Below are 22,211 nucleotides of genomic sequence, written 5' to 3'. Positions count from 1 at the left end.
AAAATATTGGTCTGGGCAAAAAAATCCAACTTGTAAAATTAGAAATTTAATTTTGTTGCTATTTTAAAATATTGAATTGGAATGAATTAATTTGACTAAGGAATTTTAAGTTTAGGGGAATGCAAGTTTAAAAACACTGCAGTCAATGTAGTCAAGCATCACAGCTAATGTTAATAGGTTTCCTCAATCTATCTTTATGAATCTTTGAATATTATTATTATTTTTTATGTACAACTTTAATATTATTCAATAGCCCATAATTAATAATTTACACAAATCGATGTTGAGTCTATGAATCTTCCAGGTTTGAAAACCTGTTTCTCCAACAAGATGAGCTTTGACTATACATTACCATACAATCTATCAATAATTTGAGCTTTGACTACACGTTTTGTCTTTTCCACTAGATATAGAAACTAATTGTTTGTGTAATTTTTAAATATATAATCTCTCTCTCTCTCTCTCTCTCTCTCTCTCTCTCTCTCTCTCTCTCTCTCTCTCTCTCTCTCTCTGTGTGTGTAATTTTCTCATATTGAATACCACCACACAAAAAAAAAAAAAAAGAAAAAAAAAAAGAAAAGAAATTGTCTCATCCTGATGTATGAAGGCGAAGAATAGGTGGAGAAAATTCCCTTCAGAAACAGCTCATTAGCTTTGTCCGTACGCTACTTTGCATGTACATATCAAAATTGAGTCATTGATAACGTAATAAGATATCGATATTTAATAAATAAAATTTATTTATATTATTTAATTTAATTTATTCTATTTAATTTATATTATTATTAATTAAATATTATTTATAAAATTTGTGTGTGAATAATATAAATAATTATTAATAAAAAAAATTTATTTTTAAAATTTTAATATAAAAATAATATAACTAAATATTTCAACTAAAATTTATTCAAAAACTCTTTTAATTTTATTATTATTATTATTATTATTTGTCGTCTTTGGCTTCCACGGGTCAGTAATTAATGATACATGTTACAATGGTTCATCTTCCATAACCTTTCTATGATTCTGTTTTTTATTTGACGTCACCAACTATATTTGGAATAATCCTATGCCACACACAACAAATGGTCCACGGTGCAATGAGCAGGAAGAACACAAATTCCACTTCCATAGCATAGCATAATTGCTACATATATACACACACACATAGCATTACCTTGATCAATTCTGTGGTATATATCAAAATATAGTTTTAAAATGGGAAGCGCAAAAATTTCTCTTCCTCTATATGAAAGAATTTCTCTCAAAAGTAGCATAAAAAATGCTTTCGACATCATAATCCTCACCCTCCTCCTCTCTATCCTCCTTTATCGTCTCCTCTCCCTGACAAACCATGGTTTTTCTTGGGTCCTGGCTTTCCTATGCGAGCTTTGGTTTACTTTCTGCTGGCTCATGATAATGAACATCAAATGGAGCCGTGTTAGATACAAAACCTACCAAGACCGCCTCTTGCAAAGGTAAATTCACTATCATCAATCATGCTAATTTGATTTAAATTTATAATAGATATCCGATATTTAATTACATATAATTTATAGAACATATTATTCTGGTCATAAAATGTAATTAAGGTGTGCGTTTTGCGACTTTATCCACAATATGCTAAAGTTATATATATGTGTGTTTATATATATATATATATATCTGTATATGTACATGTAAGATTAAAAGAGATATATTTAGTAACTATTTTAAATTTTTGAATAAAATTATTGTATATCAGGGTGGCCGAGCTTCCACCTGTGGATGTGTTTGTGACAACAGCGGATCCAGTTCTGGAACCACCGATCATCACCATAAACACGGTGCTGTCTTTGTTAGCAGTTGATTATCCAGCTCACAAGCTAGCTTGCTACGTTTCGGACGATGGTTGTTCCCCTCTCATCCTCTACTCTCTCATCCAAGCGTCCAACTTTGCCAAGCAATGGATTCCATTTTGTAAGAAATATAATATTCAACTTAGAGCTCCTTTTAGATACTTCTCCAATAGAAACTATTCCACCTCATCCCGTGAAAATTCAAAAGAGTTCCTTCAAGAATGGAAACTTGTGAAGGTAATTTGTACTCTAGTACGGCATAAAAAAGACATTGTCATTATTTTTCTTTTTAAAATTAATAATAATTAAAATCGATCCGAAAGAAATTTGTGGTCCTCATGTGTTACAGGATGAGTACGAAAAGCTTCGCCACAAGATAGAGAATGCTGCCCAAAAACCAACGCCATGTGAACTTAGCGGTGAATTTGAAGCTTTTGCCGACATTGAAAGAAGAAATCATCCAACCATAATCAAGGTGGGCTGGCCCATTTATCATAAGGGATATTTTTTTTCTTGGTGTTTGAAACTAGTGCCAATAACTTATATATATTATAATTATAATTATATTATATTGTTGAAGGTAATATGGGAGAACAAGGAAAGACTCTCAGGTGGGCTTCCACATCTAATTTATATTTCCCGAGAGAAACATCCAAAGCATCCACACCACTATAAAGCCGGGGCCATGAATGTTTTGGTAAACTTTTTTTTTTTAAAATTTTAATTGCTTTTGTTTAGTACTAGATTTCCTTAATTGTGTTTAATTACTTTCTTTTTAACTTTTTTTTATTAATTTTTTTTGGAATGGAATATATATATATATATATATATATTTTAAAATGCAGACGAGGGTCTCTGGGTTGATGACGAATGCTCCATATATGCTGAACGTAGACTGCGACATGCATGCCAACAATCCAAAACTTTTTCTTCATGCAATGTGTTTCCTTCTTAACTCCAAGGGCCAAAACGACCTTGCATTTGTTCAATTTCCACAGATCTTCTACGATGGGCTAAAGGATGACCCATTTGGCAACCAGTTGGTCGTTCTATTTGAGGTTCAATTTCCTTAATTTCTATGTGAAATTACAACTATAAAAACATATACAATAGTAGTAAATAAACTGAAATAAAATCTTATTTGTGGTAATAACATTTACATATATATATATATATATATATTGGTGGATTGTTGAGTGATCATAATTTAATTAACTAATTTTTTTTTTTGAGTAATTTCATGATTTTCATTTATGGTGTTAGTATATGGGAAAGGGAGCAGCAGGACTTCAAGGAGCATTTTATGCGGGAACAGGATGTTTTCATAGACGAAAAGTCATATATGGTGCGTCTCCATATGATAAACAAACTAGAAGACCAAAATCTACAGCTATAAATGGTACTACACCTATTTTACCACCTAATTTGCTTTTCCATATTCTAATCACTCTTTTATTTTTATTTATTTATTTATTTTTTATCCATTGCGGATATCCTAAATAGTAATACAAATAATCAATATCAGTCCGCGAAGCAGACATGCACAATAACTTGCAAATCTACATCACAACAAAATTGATATGATCGTTTATATTAATTATATGTCGCACCAAAATTATTGTGACATGGATGGACAAGTTAATTAAATACTTGCCGATTTCTGCACTTTGATAATGGGTATTCCTATTATTGTTAATTTTAAGGCCCAAAGGACTTTCACTTGGATTTTCTCATTGGATGTTTCCTAATATTTCTTTCCTAGAAAATATGACTGGCGAGGAATTAGTTCAAGTTTTCGGAAGCTCAAAGGAGTTCGTGGAAACAGCCGCTGATGCTTTGAAAGAACAACCTGCAGATCATGCGCAGGGTATTAGGAAATCCATTGAAGCTGCCTACCAAGTTGCCGGCTGTAGATACGAGTATGGTTCTAGGTGGGGTTCCAAGGTAAACCTATCAAATATTGAGGGTTTGTTTACAGACTATAAAACCAAAATTAGCAAAACTCACAATTTAATTTCTATGTTACATGATTAAGTTTTTATATAATATAGAACTTACGAGAAACATTGCTGTGACCTAATTATTTTATAATTTCGTATTATTTTATTAGCTTGCCACTTGGATTCATTTCATTTTTTGTTTGGTAAATTTTATTTATTTTCGAACACAACGGAAATTCGAAATATTAAAATTTTAATATAAAGTTAATTTGATATGGAATTAGGCGGGTTGGATATACGGATCCACATCAGAAGATATCCAAACTGGGTTGAGCATCCATGCAAGAGGTTGGAAATCAGTAATTTATTTTCCGGAACCACCGGCCTTTCTAGGATGTGCACCTACTAGTGGGCCAGATTCTTTGACCCAACAGAAAAGGTGGGCCACAGGCCTACTTGAAATCCTAATCAGCAAAAACTGCCCGATAATTCATACTCTTTTTGGCAATCTCCAATTCAGACAGTGTTTGGCTTACTTGTATCTCCTATTCTGGGGCTTCTGCTCGATTCCTGAACTCTGCTATGCTATTCTACCCGCGTATTGTCTTATCACAAACTCTAATTTTCTGCCCAAGGTGAGCATAGTCCTTTACGTTTATTTACTTATTATTATATTTTATAGGAATGAATAATTCGAAGAATCATTATTCGAAGCAATATAATTACCTATTACTTCAAGCGCTTTTTCTTTTTCTATTTTTCTATTTTTTTTAAATATGGTTGACCCTAAACATCATATTTATTACAACTATTGAATAAAAAATATTTTTTAGTTTATTACTAATAGAAATCTATGTTGATGTGACATTTCTTAATCAGCTGCATTTAAGGGTTTTTTTTTTATACTTTTTTTTTTTTGAAAAGTCAATAATTTAAACAAATCAAATTAATAATTGACATATCAGCATAAATCCTAATAAAGTATTGTATGAACTTTGTGTTATGAAATTCACCTAATTACATTACAGAAGTTTGTTTGTTTGTTTGTTTTTTTCTTTTTTTTTTTTTTTCTTTTTTTGAATCCTTGTTAAATGCAATTGGGTTTTTATTTTATTGTGTTTATTAATGTAGTTAGAAGAAACAGCCTGTTACATACCAATTGCTCTATTTGTCATATTCAATCTATACAATCTGCAAGAGTACATAGCAACCTCCCAGTCCATCAAAGCATGGTGGAATAACCAGAGAATGGGGCGGATAATATCAACAAGTGCATGGCTTTTTGGGGTAATTAGGATGATACTAAAACTTTTAGGAATATCGGAGACAGTCTTTGAAGTCACACAAAAGGACCAATTTGCGACCGACGATGACAATGATGGTGTCGATGCCAGAGCTGGAAGATTCACCTTTGATAAGTCTCCTATTTTTGTGCCGGTGACAACCATTTTGCTGGTGCAGTTGACAAGTCTGGCAATAGGATTGCTTGGGTTGAGACCACCGGCTGATGGCGGGCAAGGGTCAGGGCCACTAGAGATCGTTTGTAGTGTGTGGTTAGTGCTATGCCTTTGGCCATTTTTGAAAGGGATGATTGGGAAGGGAAAATATGGGATTCCTTTATCTACCATGAGCAAGTCTTCTGCTTTGGCATTGACTTTTGTATACTTGTGTAGAAGGTCGACTCAAATGGGTTGATAAATTGGTCATGAAATAATATATATTGATGTACGCGTGCTTTCTCACATTAATTACATGGAATTAATATGGTTTTGTATACACCAATTAATCATTGATCTTATCAACTTTGAATGAATATTTGTGTTTGAACTTTGGTGAATGAAATATTAGATCTTGCATCTGCACCGGTGGATGTTGATGTAGAAGAATATATATATACATACAATCAAAATAATATTCCAAAATAGTAAATACAAAATTCAAAGCTTGCTTAGTATGGGGAAATACTTCAGAGAATATTAATAAGCATATTATACTAATGAATCCGAAAATTGATTTGAGTTCCTTTTTTTTTTTTTTTTGGGCAACAAAAATCTGTTGAGATTTAAATACATATATATATATATATATATATATATAGAATAATGCAATTCAGCAAAAAATATATAGAATAATGGAAAATATATAAATACATAAAATTGAATTTGAAAAAAATATTGTTTCTTCGTCCGTGCTTCTTATAGACCGATAAAATTTCTTAACTTTTTTCCTTTTTTGTATATATTGTCATCGGTGCTAGGAGATTTTCATATTTTTGTATTTAGACAATTTCTAATGGTTATATATATATTGCAATATATATGATACAAAGATTGAAAACGTTTCCAACGTAGATGGTATATATGTCTACTTGATAGATATTTAATTGTAAAATCGATCTCTAATGATTCTTTTAAAGTTCTAATTAATTAATTACATGTATATTTATTTTATTCTTAAATAAAATAATAATAATTAATATTATTTATCTATTTTTTCTTCAAAAGAAAGGATTATTTTCTTAATAAAAATTGTTTTGTTGAGTCACATTATAAGCTATCTGTTATTCTACTAAATACATTTACATCAAATACCAACATATGAGAAAAAGATGATAAAAAAAACCTGTCAAATTTTAATCGAGGCAAAAATTTGATTTTTTGACCTTAAGACAATTTTCGTCCCACACTGATGCTCAACAGTTTAATAGATGACAAATATCTCTCAGGATACAACAACTACTTTATGAGAATAGTAGTACCCCAAACTCCCAAAAACAATGAACAATTTTGTATTTCACTCTCTCTCTCTCTGTTTTTTTATATGAATGAATGATGAAAACAAAATAATAAATATTTCTTTTTGTTCTTATGTTTCAGTCATAGAAATTATTGTTATTATAGGAAAGATTACACTGATATGAAGAAACTCAATGCTTAAGAATATACAAAATGTTAAAAGTTACTTTATTTTCAATAATAGGCAACTTTCCACTCTGAAGACATGTTCTTTCACTAAAACGCTGTTTCTTATTATTTTATTTATTTATTTATTTATTTTAAAATAAAATTCCAATATTTTAAATATTATGGTAACTAAATAAATAAATAATATTTTTATAATTTCTATTTAGAAAATTCCTACAATCCCCACATGAATAGAAATTAATGCATGATAACTTCGCAGACACTAGAGAGAGTTTAACAAAAAGAAATTGCATCAGGATAGATAGCTTTCAGCATTGAATCTTCCATAGTAATAGTTATCGAGTTTATTAGTCGATCAGTATGCATAATGCTTTGAATTGTTAACTTTTGATGTAAAGTGAGATAATAACCGACACACAATTCCTTTTTTGCACAAAATTTGTTCTCATTGTTGTATTCATTTTGGCCTTGAACAATCTGGTTTTCATAAGTGCTTTAGAGAATTACGCCTTTTATAATTCTCATAGAAGCAGCCCTACTTCTACACTTATATAGGTGACTATCTATAAGAAATATCCTGCCATATTTCACTTGGATTTCCAATATATAGACATCATTAAAAGCATAGCTTATCCTAATAACATGCTGTAGGCAATACTGTTTCACCTTAGAAATGGGAACAAATATTTTCTCTCTTTTAATACTTCATAGTATTTCTTGTGAATCATACATACTTACATTCTCCCATTGAACCAAGACCCTGGGATCTCCATTCAACTAGGTTGGGTTTCCGTTTATGATGATTCATTTGATTTAGGCTTTAATCCCATTCCCGTCAATAACTTATAAACTTGCTCTCTAGACAAACCTTTTGTAAGTGGATCGACCAGGTTGTCTTTTGATTTTACATATTCAATATTTATGATTCCATTAGAGAGAAGTTGTCGAACGGTATTATGTCCTCGACGTATATGTTGAGATTTACCATTATACATATTATTTTGTGCCTTACCAATTGCTGATTGATTAACACAATGAATACATATAGCAGGCACATGCTTTGACCAATTTGGAATATCTTCTAAAAACTTTCTAAGCCATTCGGCTTCCTTTCCAGCTTTATCTAAAGCTATAAGTTCAGATTCCATAGTTGATCTTGCAATACAAGTCTATTTTGAAGACTTCCATGACACAGCAGCACATCCAAATATCCACTAGTAGACTTTGAGTCTTTTGTATCTGATATCCAATTAGCATCACAATATCCTTCTAACACAGTAGGATATCTTGTATAGTATAAACCGTATATCATTGTATATCTTAAGTATTTCAAAACTCTAATTAACGCTTCCAATGATCTTTATTTGGGTTACTAGTAAATCCACTTAACTTAGTAATAGCATAAGCTATATCTGGTCATGTGCAATTGAGATATAAATTAGGCTTCCTATAATTATGAAATATTCCAATTGATATACATTTTGACCATGATTTTTAGCTAGGTGTGAAGTGATGTCAACAAGAGTCTTTGCTGGACCTCCATACTTATCAAATTTCTCAAGTACATTTTTAATATAATGAGATTGTGACAGAACTATTCCATATGATGTTTTAGTAATTTTAATACCTAAAATCACATCAGCTTCACCTAGATCTTTCATATCAAACTTATTAGTCAACATCTTTTTAGTAGCTTTAATAATTTCCATATTACTACCCATTATTACAATGTCATCTACATATAAGCAAATCCTGACATACCGTTTTTGAGTGCTTTTATAATAGACACATCTATCACACTTATTAATTTTGAAGCCATTAGTCATCATTACATTATCAAATTTCTCATGCCATTGTTTTAGTGCTTATTTTAATCCATACAATGACTTAACTAGCTTGCACACTTTTTTCTCTTGTCTTGGAACTATAAACCTTTCTAGTTGTTTCATATAGATCTCTTCTTCAATATGTCCATTTGAAAAGGAAGTTTTTACATCCATTTGATGCATTTCAAGATTATACAAAGCTGCTATTGCAATCAAAATTCGAATTGATGTGATTCTAGCTAATGGTGAATAAGTATCAAAATAGTCCAAGCCTTCCTTTTGCTTGTAACATTTAGCTACTAGTCTAGCTTTGTATTTATCAATGGTACCATATGGTTTTAATTTCCTTTTAAAAATCCAATTATAACCCAATGATGTAGTACCAGGTGAAAGATCTACCAACTCCCATGTATGATTTTGCATTACAAAATCAATTTCATTATCAATTGTTTCCTTCCAAAATCGAGCTTCAGGAGTTGACATTGCTTCTTTGAAGGTTTAAGGTTAATTTTCTAACAAATAAGTCATAAAATCAGTACAAAATGACTTAAATGTTTTAGTTCTCTTACTACGTCTTGGTTCATCCTCTTTTCCTTCATTTTTGTCTCTTTGAGTTTGATTGCTAGTAATCATATCCTCATGAGACCTTTTAATTGAACTATCTATTTTTCCTATTTTGTAATTCAAAGAAAGATGCATATCTCGATTCTATAGTGGTGTTGACATGTATGTCAGGAGTATCAGATTTATACACCAAAAATCGATATGCACTTCTATTTTGTGCATATCCAATGAAAATACAGTCAATAGTTTTAGGTCTTATTTTAACATTTTTAGGAAAATGTACTACAACTTTAGCAAGACATCCCCACATTTTCATGTACTTATATGTAGGTTTTCGACATTTCCATAACTCATATGGTGTTTTATCTAATTTCTTATGAGGTAACTTATTTAGAATTGTATTAGAAGTCAATAAAGCTTCTCCCCATAATTTTTTTGGTAAACCAGACATAAGCAATAAAGAATTTATCATTTCTTTTAAAGTTCGATTTTTGCATTCAGCTACACCATTTTATTGTGGTAAATAAGGAGCGGTCGTATGGCGGATAATACTATATTCTAAACAGAATTTCTCAAAAGGTGATTCATACTCACCTTCTCTATCATTCCTCAAATTTTTTATTTTCTTGCTTAGTTGGTTTTCTACCTCATTTTTATAATGTTTAAACATTTCAATTGCTTCATCTTTGCTTTGCAATAAATAAACATAGCGATATCTTGTACAATCATCAATAAAAGTAATAAAATACTTTTTTCCACCTCTAGTTTGTATATATTTTAAATCACAAGTATCGGTATGGATTAATTCTAGAGGTTCTGTACTCTTTTGCACATTTTGAAATGGAGTTCTGGTTAATTTAACTTCTACACATGTTTCACATTTATGATTAGAGTGAATCCCAAATTTAGGTAATAAGCCCATGTTCATTAATTTGCATAGTGCATCATAACTTACATGTCCCAACCTACCATGCCATAAATTAACTGACTCCACAATATAAGTAGAAGAGTTAACTTTATTATTATTAATAGGAGTTACAATAGTCATTACATTCATTTTAAATAGACCATTAACCAAATACCCCTTTCCCACATACATCCCATTTTTAATGAGTGCAAATATATCAGCCACAAAGACTAGCTTAAATCCATTTCTGCTAAGCAAATGTTTAGAAATTAGATTCTTTCTTATTTCAGGTACATAAAGAACATTGTTAAAAGTAAGTTCCTTGTCGGATGTCATCTTCAGAACTATTTTTCCTTGGCCTTTAACCTTGGATGTTGAGGAATTTCCCATATAGAGATGTTCTCCTATGTCCACACCAGGATAAGTAGTAAATATGTTCGTATTGGAACATAGGTGTCTAGTAGCACCTGTGTCTACCCACCACTCTTTGTTATTACAAACCAAATTTACTTCAGAAATCACAGCAGCAAGGTTTATTTATTCTATGTCAATTAACAATTTATCTTCCTCTGTCATGTGTACTTGAGATTTGTTTTTTTTTTGTAGTTACTTTGTGCTTTCCGATTTCTAATTTATTTGCATGATGACCTTACTTATTGCACACAAGGCATTTTCCTTTGAATTTTTTTGCCCAGAATACTTTCTCTTTTTCCCATTTTTTATCCATTCTCAATCACATTTGCTTTGGCTTCCAGGTAATGAGTTTTAATCTTCTTTTCAGAGCTTTGATTATCTTCAATTCTAAGATGAACAATTAGATCTTCAAGACTCATTTCCTTATGTTTATGCTTCAAATAGTTCTTGAAATCTTTCCAAGGTGTTAACTTTTCTTTAACAGCAGCAACTTGAAAAGATTCACTCAAAGTCATCATTTTAGCATGTATTTCATGAAGAATCAATTGGAGTTCTTGTACTTGGTTCATAACAGTTTTAAAATCCACCATTTTGAAATCTAGAAACCTTCCAACCACAAATTTCTTCATGCCAGCATCCTCAGTTCTATACTTCTTATCCAAGCATTCCCAAAGTCTTTGGAAGTCTCAATTGGACTATACACATTATATAGTATGTTGTCCAAACCATTGAGGATGTAGTTCTTGCATAGAAAATCTCCATGTTTCCATGCATCCATGGTTGTTATAGTTGTCATATCTATTTCATTCTCATTAAGGATAGGAGTCTTTTCATTCAAATATTTTACCGAATTTAGAGTTGTGAGATAAAAGAGCATTTCTTATTGCTATCTTTTAAACTCTGCACCATTGAACTTTTAGGGCTTCTCTTCATGATTCACATGAGCAGGGATAGAATTTTGGCTTGTATTTTCCATTTGTCTGTTAACAAAGGTTACAGACCAAGTTACTTTCAAAAGTATATGAGCAGGGATAGAATTTTGGCTTGTATTTGCCATTTGTCTATTAACAAAGGTTACAGACTAAGTTACTTTCAAAAGTATACTTTCAAAACTTTGCATAAAATAAAGTATCCAAAATATATTAAGCGGAATGTAAAAATCCTATAATCAAAGTATATATATAGAACAAACTACACAACTTTATGTAGATATATATATAAACTAATATTGTTCTTTGCATAAATAGACATATATAAAATATCGCATAAATATCATACACATGTATAAAAATATTAACACCAGAGTAAGTAAAGAAATTATTCTAACAATTTAAATATATATCTTCACGTTGATAATATGAAAGCCAGGCAAGAAAAATAATTCATTCCACGTATACAATTGATTTAACTGAATGTAATAAGGATCAAGTAACCAGAAACTATAATTATATATAAGCACCAAACAGAGACCAAATCAATATATATATATATATATATATAAATATAAGAATTGACCAAAATCACCTACATATATTAATATGAATTATATAAAACTAATTATAACACGAAGAAAGTATATTGTACATATATATATATATAGAATGATACTTATCCTTTGTCTACAACCAAAATAAAATCTGTAGAGGTTTCAAATAAATCTAAATGAAATTACAATTACAGATCAATGTATATATATTGCAATAGTGATGAGTGCATGATAGATAACCCAAATATATTCATATAGAATAGTAAACAGAGCATATCTATAATCACATTCACTACACTATCTGATGCCAAACAATATTAATATATACTAAAATATATATATAAAATATATATGCTACTTATACTAGATCCAAGTTCATATAAATATATCTATGTAATAAGCCGAAATAAAAAAAAAAAAAAATATATATATATATATATATATAATTGTTTATGATAAATGAATCGGATTGCTACTTGCCAATTGATTAATAAACACTATAATTATTTAGGATAAATGAGCCGAATTGCCAATTGCCATATAACTATTTATGATAAATATAAATATATAATACGTTTCAATTGGCAATTGAAAGAAACAAAGTACATAACTCATTTCAAATGGCAAAGTAAAAAAAAAAAAAAAAAAAAAAAAAAAAGAAAAAAGAAAAAAGAGCACACTTTATTAATCAATTTGTAAAGGCAAACATTAAATAAAGAATTGATTCAGTGTATTGTTTGTGAAAACGAAAACCCAATTCACTAACAGCTATAAAAACAAGACCCATAAAGTTTTAAATATGAATAAAAGATTAAACGTAATTGTATATTCCACTAAAATAGTATAACAACATAGGAAATTAAATAACAGATCAAAGGAATTTAAAGTCACTAGAATGTCCACCCGAATTAATCACAGTAGAAACTAAGGAAATTGTCTTAAGATTGTTATTCAAATATGGTTTCTACTGCTAAATACTTTAACATCAAATATAAACACATGAGAAAAAGATAATAGATAAACCTGTTAAATTTTAGTTAAGGCAAGAATTTGATTCTTTGGCCTTAAGATAATTCTTGCCCCGTACAGATGCTCAACAGTTTAATAGATGGCGAATGTGATACAATGACTACTTTTTGAGAATAGTAGCACTCCAAATTCCCAAAATCAATGAATAATTTTTGTGTTTCACTCTCTCTCTGTTTTTTTATATGGATGAATGATAAAAACAAAATAACAAATATTTCTTTTTGTTCTTATGTTTCAGTCGTAGAAATTATTGTTATTATAGCAAACAAAATTGATAATCCATAGAGCTATTGGAGAGGTTGTAAGAGATTTTTTAATAACTCTGTCTATTGTTATAATTTTTGCTATATTAGAAAGCATACAACTATTAAAAAAAGTCTCCAATGGATTTGTTTAAACACTCTGTCAAACAGATGTGGCAAAAACAAAAAAATTAATATAGTCAATGTGACATTCTAGTTTTATAGACTTTGTTAGACGTTATGAAATTTCTTTAAAAATAAAATTTTGCTAAAAAAAATCATTTTTTAAGAAGAAAAAACGTAATAAAATATATGTAATTAATTAATAATTATAAATATTCTTCTGTACATTACTATTGAAGAATCATTATAAAAATGAATATACATTTATGTCACACTCTTGAATATACAACCAACATAGATAAACACTCCGAGAACATTTAGGGAAAAGAAAAGTGATATCGCATCTTCATCACATCATAATCAATCACTTCTTAAGTTTGTCCCGGTTCATATTCGTATAAAGAGGATCCTCATCCTATCCAAACACACCCAAACAATAATTTTAAAATGAATCTAGATATCTTCAATATCAATAACCAAAAAAAAAAAAAAAAAAGGTTACTTCTCATTACTTTATATATATATATACATATATTATATTGAGAATTAACGAACTTATTAAACTAGACAATTAAATTTAAGTAAAATAATGCCTTCTATACAAAAAAAATATATAGTAAAAAGTAAAAAAATGCCATTTCAACATCAAAAAGTAAAAGAAGGATGGGATGAGTAATTCGCTAAGTTCATTCATAGTCTCATGTTCTTTCCTGCATTATTTACAATAATAGAGGGCCTAATTATGATTTGTTGGGCAGCAATTATAGGTGGTATAAATTAGACATATCTTCATCACATCATAATTAATCACTTCCTAAGTTTGTCCCATGATCATATTCATACATAGAGGATCCTCATCCTATCCAAACACACCCAAACAATAATTTTAAAATGAATCTAGGTATCTGTAATATCAATAACCAAAAAAAAAAGAAAAAAGTTACTTCTCATTACTTTTATACATATATATATATATATTATATTGAGAATTAACAAACTTATTAAACTAGACAATTAAGTTTAAGTAAAATAATGCCTTCTATAAAAAAAAATATAATAAAAAGTAAAATAATGTAATTTCAACATCAAAAAGTAAAAGAAAGATGGGATGGGTAATTCGCCAAGTTCATTCATAGTCTCATAATCTTTTCTGCATTATTTACAATAGTAGGGGGCTGAATTATGATTTGTTAGGTAGCAATTATAGGTGGTATAAATCAGACATAATTAGTCATATCCCTGCTTTTTACAATTCTCTATATTTATTCAATTATTGGAGATACCATCTACTGTTAGGTTTGATGCTCATCCTATTTATTCGTCACCTTTGACATCTTAAAAGGTATATATTATAATAAAAAAAATTGAAATTTATATTTGGCATTAATATATTTGTTTAAATAATAATATTTTTATTCATTTTGTTATGTTTATATTTAATTTTGTTATCATTATTGCCATGAGAAGTATATAATATATATATATATATATTTATATATTCATATATTTTCCCATATTAATTAGTTATTCTAACTTTATTTGCAATGCATGGTATTAAATGCAATCTTACACAATGCAGTGTTGAAAAATAAAGTAGCACGTGATACTTTGGTTTCTTCTATCATAACGGATGTGTGTCATGATGTTATGCTAGGTAATCAAAATTTGAAAGTCAGTGTCAATGAGGTGATTAAGAGATTTGCCCTTTTACCTATTTTGTCTTTTGAAATCAGACGTAATGGTGATGCGGAAGAAGACTTATTACATGGCTTAGACATCTTGTTATTTCACCATCAGATGAGGTACCATTTGATGCAACTGTATATAATAATTTATACATAGATTTTTTGTTATACTAGCATTTTGTTTATCGATATTTGTAGGGAAGTTCAAAGAAAACACATGCTAAAGATGATTAATGTGGTGATGGTGATGCTATTAGGCCTAAAATATTAATGATATGCCATATTTATAGCTTAATCTTTGTTAGCTTTGTATTAATTTGTTATGAAAAGATACTTAATTATATATTTTTCTTAACCTAGGTAAAGGAGGAAGAATTTCAAAAAAACAACCATAAAAATGGATTTCTTGGGTCGAATTATGGTTCTAAACAAGAATAAAGCTCAAATGGACCAAGCATTAAAAAGATTCCAAGAAGGTTCCTTGAAGATTCCATAAAGATTCTGTTGGAAATTTCATAGTAAGTGGATGTTATATGAATCCTCACGATCTGATAATTTCAAATATCACATTTTTTTGGATTTTGAGGTGCGAGCAAAAAGATATCATCATTTGAAGTTTGAAATTTACAAAAGAAAAATTCTAATTAGATCTTCATCATTGATCAAAAGAGGAAATTAAGGCAATTAGAGGGCCAAGATTAGGACAAGTGGTGACAATTAATTATTGATCATTAATGAGGCACATGTCATGTCACATGCTTCATTAAGGGTATAGTAGACTAATTAATAATTTTTCTATAAGGAATTACAGAAAATGAATGTAGCAGAGAGCAAGTAATATCTAGTTTTCTTTTTATACATGAAGTTCGTCCAACTTTCTTAAAGGGTTAAAAAAAGATATCTTACAATACTCCCATATTGAAAATAAAGAGAGAGAAAGATTTCCAAGGTTCTATATATATAGCCTCCACTTCATTGAAAGGATATATGAGCTTAGAGAGTTATTTAAGAGCTTTGAGAAGGTTTGAATAGAAACAAATCAAATTTTAGGAGTTTCTTAAATTCTCTTAAGGAGTTTGGAGAAGGTAGAAACGTGGGTTTACTTGGAGAAGAAGGCCACGACTTTGAGAGCTTTTGGAGGAATTCTTAACTAGTTTTTATTCTTCTCTTATCTATTTAATTGTGAACGTTATTCTTATTATTTTTAATAATTATGGATGTTGAATATATTTTTGTCATGAACTAATTTTCATAGCTAGAGCTATGATGTAGCCTTAACTATGAAGGTTTAATTACTTTAATATATGTTGAATTTTATTTAATTAGTAATATATTTTGTTAATATATTATAGTATGCTTAATGCTTTCATAGATCAGAAGGAATGAATGAATTTAATAATATTTGAGCTTGGAAAAAGATAATATTATGGATCTACAATGATTTACATGAATGCATAATTGATTGGAAAATATTTATGTCTCATGCTTTATTATTTACTTAATCTATGCATAATGAATTACGTGATTTAATTTATAGGCCGTACGAAATAAATTAGGTTATTTGAATATTATCAATTATGAGTGGAAAATACTTTTGATTAATTTTGTGATGGGGTGTGGTTAACAAAATTATTAGTTAATTAAATTTACATATTTAAGTAAATAAATTGGAACATTTAGTGGTGAAGTCAAATGTCATGGTATTCATAATTGTTAAATTCACTCTCTTACTTGAAATTGCTTTAATTTTAATTGATTGCTTTTGTTTAATTTAATTTATTTAATTTTCAATTGCCATCTTAATTGTTAGTTCAAATGTTACCAAAACCTAATTATCTTTTGTACATAATTTTTAATCTCTTAGGTACGACAACCCTATTTTTCCACTTTGTTAATTGAATTGATTCATGCACTTGCACGTTGATTTTACATATCAAGTTTTTGGCACCGTTTAAAGCATTAATATTAATTCGGATTGGGTTTAGTAGTACTTTGAACATTGTTTTTCTTATTTTCAATTTTAGTTTGCATATTAGAGTTTAATTTTAATTGTTTGCTTGATCAACTTGCAATTAATTTGAGCCTTTGTTTTGTGAGTGTTTTTTTTTTTAGGAAAATCATGGAATATCAACCTTATGGTCATCAACCTTATTGGGATTATAGGGTGCCAACTAGTTCTCCAAGTTACAATGTTATCAAGGTACGAAAGAATCTTGCTACCATGTCTAAACTAGTTACAAATTTTGGAGTTCAAGCTATATCTTGTGAATGGTGTGGATAAAATCAATTAAGTGTAGAATGTCAAGTGGGGAAATTTTAAACGAGTTGCAAATTTTAAGGTTCAAGCTATAGCATGTCAATGGTGTGGAGGCAATCATCTAAGTGAAATTGTCAAGTGGGCAATCCTTTTGCTCCATAGGAGCCATTCAAAGACTTTTCAAAGCAATAAAACTCTTATTCCAATACATATAATTATGAATGGAGTTATCAACAAAGTTATTCATGGCATGACAATTTGGATCTTTCAAATTATAAAGTGAGCACATCTTTAATCAAATATATTGAAGAGATTAAAGAAATAGTTCCAAAATTTTATGCTTGGAGTGATTTGCAATCTTCAGATCAATATTCCTCAAGTACAAATTTTCAAATTCAATTGGAGCAACCAATGTCAACTTTTTCACAAGGAACTCAAGAAGACTTGGAAAACAACATGAAGATTAGTTTTAATAAGCATGTTGATGAAATTGGATTCTTTCAAAAGTCACATAATGATGACAAAGGGTTAGGGGAACATGAAAAAGAGTCTATAAAGAGTGAAATACGACAAGAATCGTCAATTTTGGAGAATTTTAATGAGGTACACACATATGACCAAGATTGCTCGTCAGAAGTAGTTTCTCAATGCACTATTACTAGTTCATGGGAATTTTCTAATTTTACGTCAAATTTATTGCAAAAAGGGCTTAAGGATCATCAAGATGACAAGTCCAGGAATCAAGTAAGTCAAAATTTGGCTAAATCTGATGAGGATATAGCTATGGTCGTACTTCATGAAAATTGCTTACCAACGGCAGCTAAATTTCAACTTATCAAGTCAAATATCGAATTTTCAAGATCCCAAGATGTATATACATGCTCCAAAGATGCAATTGAGACTGAATGCATCCCAAAAGAAGACAAACAAAGTTTTTTTTGGCCTAAAGAAATCCAACATGCCAAAAAGAAAGTTCAATTCATACTTTTAATTTAAATTGAGACTTATATACTACAAGGAGTTAAAAGCTTTACAAGGCTACAAGATTATTATTATGCACAATTGCCATATCATAAGCTTGGACAATATTATGAGGATGACATTATTTACATATTTAATTCAGGTTGAATCCAAAAAGAGGAAGTCAAGCTAATGACTTTAAAAAAGCGCTATTGGAAGGCAACCCAAGTTTCTTTCTTTACCTTTTATTTAGAAATTTAATTTAATTTTTTTTAGTTGGTTTTCTTATTTTTAGGATGTTTTGATGTGTTTTATTTGAGTTTTTGCAAGGTTTTAAGATGTTTAGGTACAAAAGAGCAAAAGATAAATATTGAGAATTTCAAGTCTAAAGCTAGGTTTTTGGAGTACAATCATCTTGAATATGTATTGGAGTGCATCAACTTGCATGGGCACATGCCCTTCTCTTTGGCCACATGGTGTGTAGGGAAAATGCACCATGTGGGGTTTTCCCAAGTTTTCACAATGTGAGGAGCATTCCATGTCTTCAAAGGGGAGTATTCTTTATCTTTTATTTACTTTTGCATTATTTTATGTTTTTCACAATGAAGACATTGTTCATTTTAAGTTTGGGGGTGAAAAACATGCTTTGTATCTTTTAAATCTTGTCTTTTAGGTGTTTTTATTAGTTTTCATGCATGTTAGTTTTAGTTTTTATTTTCCTTCATAAAAGTTTTGAAAAATCCAAAAATATTTTTATTTTTAGTGTGTGTTTGTTTTATTTGGTTGGTTTTTATTATTGAAAAAAAAATTGCTTTTGTGGTTTTTTTTAAGTACTTTAATGTGCCGATGATACGACTATGATTGAAAATAAATTGATTTTTAGATAATGAATTTGTTTTTGTGAATGCTTAAATGCCTAAAGTTATATTCACATATTGTTACTTTCAATAAATTTTGAGCATATAATCAATAATGCATGATTTAGATTGTGTTTTTTAATAAGGTTTGCGTGAATTAGAGTACTTTATTATTAATTGAACTTTAGAACTTGCTTGATTATTGGTTGAGGCGAAATCCTAGGTAAATGAGTTCCTAAGAACATGATTTAGGCCACATTGTTTAAGTTTGAGCTTTTCAAGCCTACTTAAAACATTATTTTCCAATAGTACCTTATTTGAGCCTTTACAATGCATAAAGATGCATATTAGAGCCTTTTGTTCATTAAACCACATTTACTTACTCTTTATAAGCCTTAAATTTCTTTTTCCTAACTTGGATATACTATATAGAGAGCTTTAATTGAATTGATATGAATATATGGTTGTTCTTTTGTTGAAGTGTTAAAAAAAATGGAAAAAAAATGAAAAGTGAAGTTTGGAGGCTAAGTATTTGGTGAATTGGCTTTAGCATGTATTTTTGTGTAAGAAAAAAATAAAAAAAATTGGGGTTTAATGGGAAAAAGAAAAAGAAAAACAATTGTGTGCAAAAAAAAAAAAAAAGAATATGCATGATTGGAAGGAAAAAAACATACAATGAAAAGGAGAAATGAAGAGTGGTGAGCGTATTGAAAGATATATGAAGTTAAAAGACGGAAAGAAGAAAAGAAGCTCTAAGAAAGAAACAAATTTTAACAAGTAATTTATTTATTGATATTTAATTTTAGCTTTCTTTCTTTGAATTTTTATATTCTATCATTTCTTTCTTTTAGCTATACCCTTTAACCTTAATAAATAGAAGCCATGAAGTCTTAATGATTCGAGGTGGTGCATTAGCCTATATTAGTGGAGAGTGATAATTAAGTCAATCTCATGGTAGTTCATACTTTATTATCAATCTCTAATTCTTATAAATTTATTCAAATGCATGATATTGAGTGTATAAATTAGTTTCCATACACACACATTGGAAGTATTATATATGTTGGATGGAAAATAAGGTATTGAGCCACATAATTACTTTGAAACTATTTAGAAATTGATATTTTATGCAATATATGGAGCACCCACTAAAATATCTTAATTTTTTTTAAAAAAAAGTTTGATTTTCTTATTCTTCTTTCTTGCTAGGGACTAGCAATTTTTAAGTTTGGGGGTATTTGTTGGGCCTAAAGTATTGATGATTTTATGCATATTTATAGCTTCATATTTCTTAGTTTGTGTTAATTTGTTATGGAAACATACTTAATTATATATTTTTCTTAATCTAGGTGAAGGAGGAAGAATTTCAAGAAAATAAGCATAAAATGCATTCCTTGGGTCGAATTATGCTGGGAAGCAAGAATTGAACTTAAATGGACCAAGCATTAAAAAAATTCCCAGAAAATTCTTTGAAGATTTTATAAAGATTCTGTCGGGAATTTCACAGTGGAAGTAGATGTTATATGAATCCTCACAATCTGATGATTTCAAATATTACATTATTTTTGAATTTTGAGGTGTGAGCAAAAAGATATCATCATTTAAAGTTTGGAATTTATAAAAGAAAAGTTCTAATTAAATTTCCACCATTGATTAAGAGAAAGAATCAAGGCAATCTGAGTGCCAAGATTAGAATAAGTGGTGATAATTAGTTAATTTATCATTAATGAGACACATGTCATGTCACATGATTCATTAAGGATAAATTAGACTATTTGAAAAATTTTCTAGAAGGATTTACAGAAAAGGAAAGTAGTGGAGAGAAAGTAATATCAAGTTTTTTTTTTTTTTTTTTACACATTAAATTTGTCCAACCCTTTTGATGGCTTAAAAAATGTATCTTACAAGGCTCCCACATTGAAAATAAAGAGAGAAAAAAGTTTCCAAGGTTATATATATATATAACCTCCACTTTATTGAAGAAAGATATATAAGTTTACAGAGTTATTTAAAAACTTTTAGGAGGTTTGAATAGAAATAAACAAAATTCTGGGAGTTTCTTAAATTCTCTTAAGAAGCTTGGAGAAGACAGAGACGTGGATTTGTTTGGAGAAGAAGACTACGATTAGGAGAGCTTTTGGAGGAATTCTTCACTAGTTTTATTCTCTTCTCTTATCTCTTTAACTGTGAACCTTGTTCTTGTTGTTTTTAATAATTATGGATGTTGAATATATTTTTGTAATGAACTAATTTTCATAGCTAGGGTTATAATGTAGTCCTAATTATGACGGTTTAATTACTTTAATATATGTTAAGTTTTATTTAATTAGTAATATATTTTGTTAATAAGTCGTTGGTATGCTTAATGTTTTCATAGGCCAGAAAGAATGAATGAATTTAATAATATTTGAGCTTGGAAAAGGATAATATTAAAGATGTACAATAATTTACATGAATGCATAATTGATAGGAAAATAGTTATGTATATGCCTTATTATTTGCTTAATATATACTTAATGAATTTGCATGATTTAATTTATAGGCCGGAGGGAACAAATTAGGTTATATGAATATTATCAATTGTGAGTAGAAACTACTTTTGATTAATCTTGTGATTAAGTGTGGTTAACAAAATTATTAGTTAATTAAATTCACATATTTAAGTAATTAAATTGGAATATTTAGTGGTGAAGTCAAATGCTCTAATATTCATAATTATTAAATTCACTCTCTTACTTGAAATTGATCTAATTTTAATTGATTTTATTAATTTAGTTTATTTAATTTTCAATTGCATCTAAATTGTTAGTTCAATATTACCAAAACCTAATTATCTTTATCCTATTTTTCCATTTTATTACTTGAAATGATTCGTGTACTTGTGAGTTGGTTTTACACATCAGATGCCTTAATAATTACCCCACCAATCTACATGTTGTTATATCGGATCGAGGTTGTCGAGAGCGATCATTGATGGATATTTTGTAAGGTTGAAGTAACCGTGGGGTACGAACAAGATTAATTTGTGCATATCAAAAAATGACATAACTAAGCTTTGTTACATGCATGAATTATATTCCGAGTGTATCTTATTCTATATAAGATAACTTAAATTTAAATGTGTCTATAATTAACTTTTCAATTCAATTACTTATAAAT

At 29.0% G+C, this 22,211-nt stretch overlaps 1 protein-coding gene across 1 annotated transcript; it reads left to right on the top strand.

Moving 5' to 3' along the window:
- The first annotated feature begins 1,042 nt into the window (after positions 1-1,042).
- On the top strand, positions 1,043-5,625 carry LOC107417546 (cellulose synthase-like protein H1). Its single transcript, XM_060816129.1, has 9 exons — positions 1,043-1,478; positions 1,745-2,075; positions 2,188-2,313; positions 2,419-2,535; positions 2,684-2,896; positions 3,102-3,237; positions 3,601-3,782; positions 4,063-4,413; positions 4,910-5,625. Exons 1-9 carry the CDS (start codon positions 1,219-1,221, stop codon positions 5,471-5,473), a joined length of 2,280 nt encoding a protein of 759 aa, XP_060672112.1. The 5' UTR covers positions 1,043-1,218; the 3' UTR covers positions 5,474-5,625.
- Positions 5,626-22,211: the final 16,586 nt, after the last annotated feature.

Source organism: Ziziphus jujuba, chromosome 4 (assembly GCF_031755915.1).
Source record: "Ziziphus jujuba cultivar Dongzao chromosome 4, ASM3175591v1".
Lineage (NCBI taxonomy): Eukaryota > Viridiplantae > Streptophyta > Magnoliopsida > Rosales > Rhamnaceae > Ziziphus > Ziziphus jujuba.
Note: the sequence above shows the minus strand (reverse complement) of the source record. Positions and strands in the feature narration are given on the sequence as shown.

What these genes read in the sequence shown, in the direction of transcription:
- LOC107417546 (XM_060816129.1), top strand. Translation starts at nt 1,219, where the DNA reads ATGGGAAGCGCAAAAATTTCTCTTCCTCTATATGAAAGAATTTCTCTC. An exon ending in CAAGACCGCCTCTTGCAAAG is followed by an intron (nt 1,479 to 1,744) that starts GTAAATTCACTA and finishes ATTGTATATCAG; the next exon opens with GGTGGCCGAGCTTCCACCTG. An exon ending in AGTTGGTCGTTCTATTTGAG is followed by an intron (nt 2,897 to 3,101) that starts GTTCAATTTCCT and finishes TTATGGTGTTAG; the next exon opens with TATATGGGAAAGGGAGCAGC.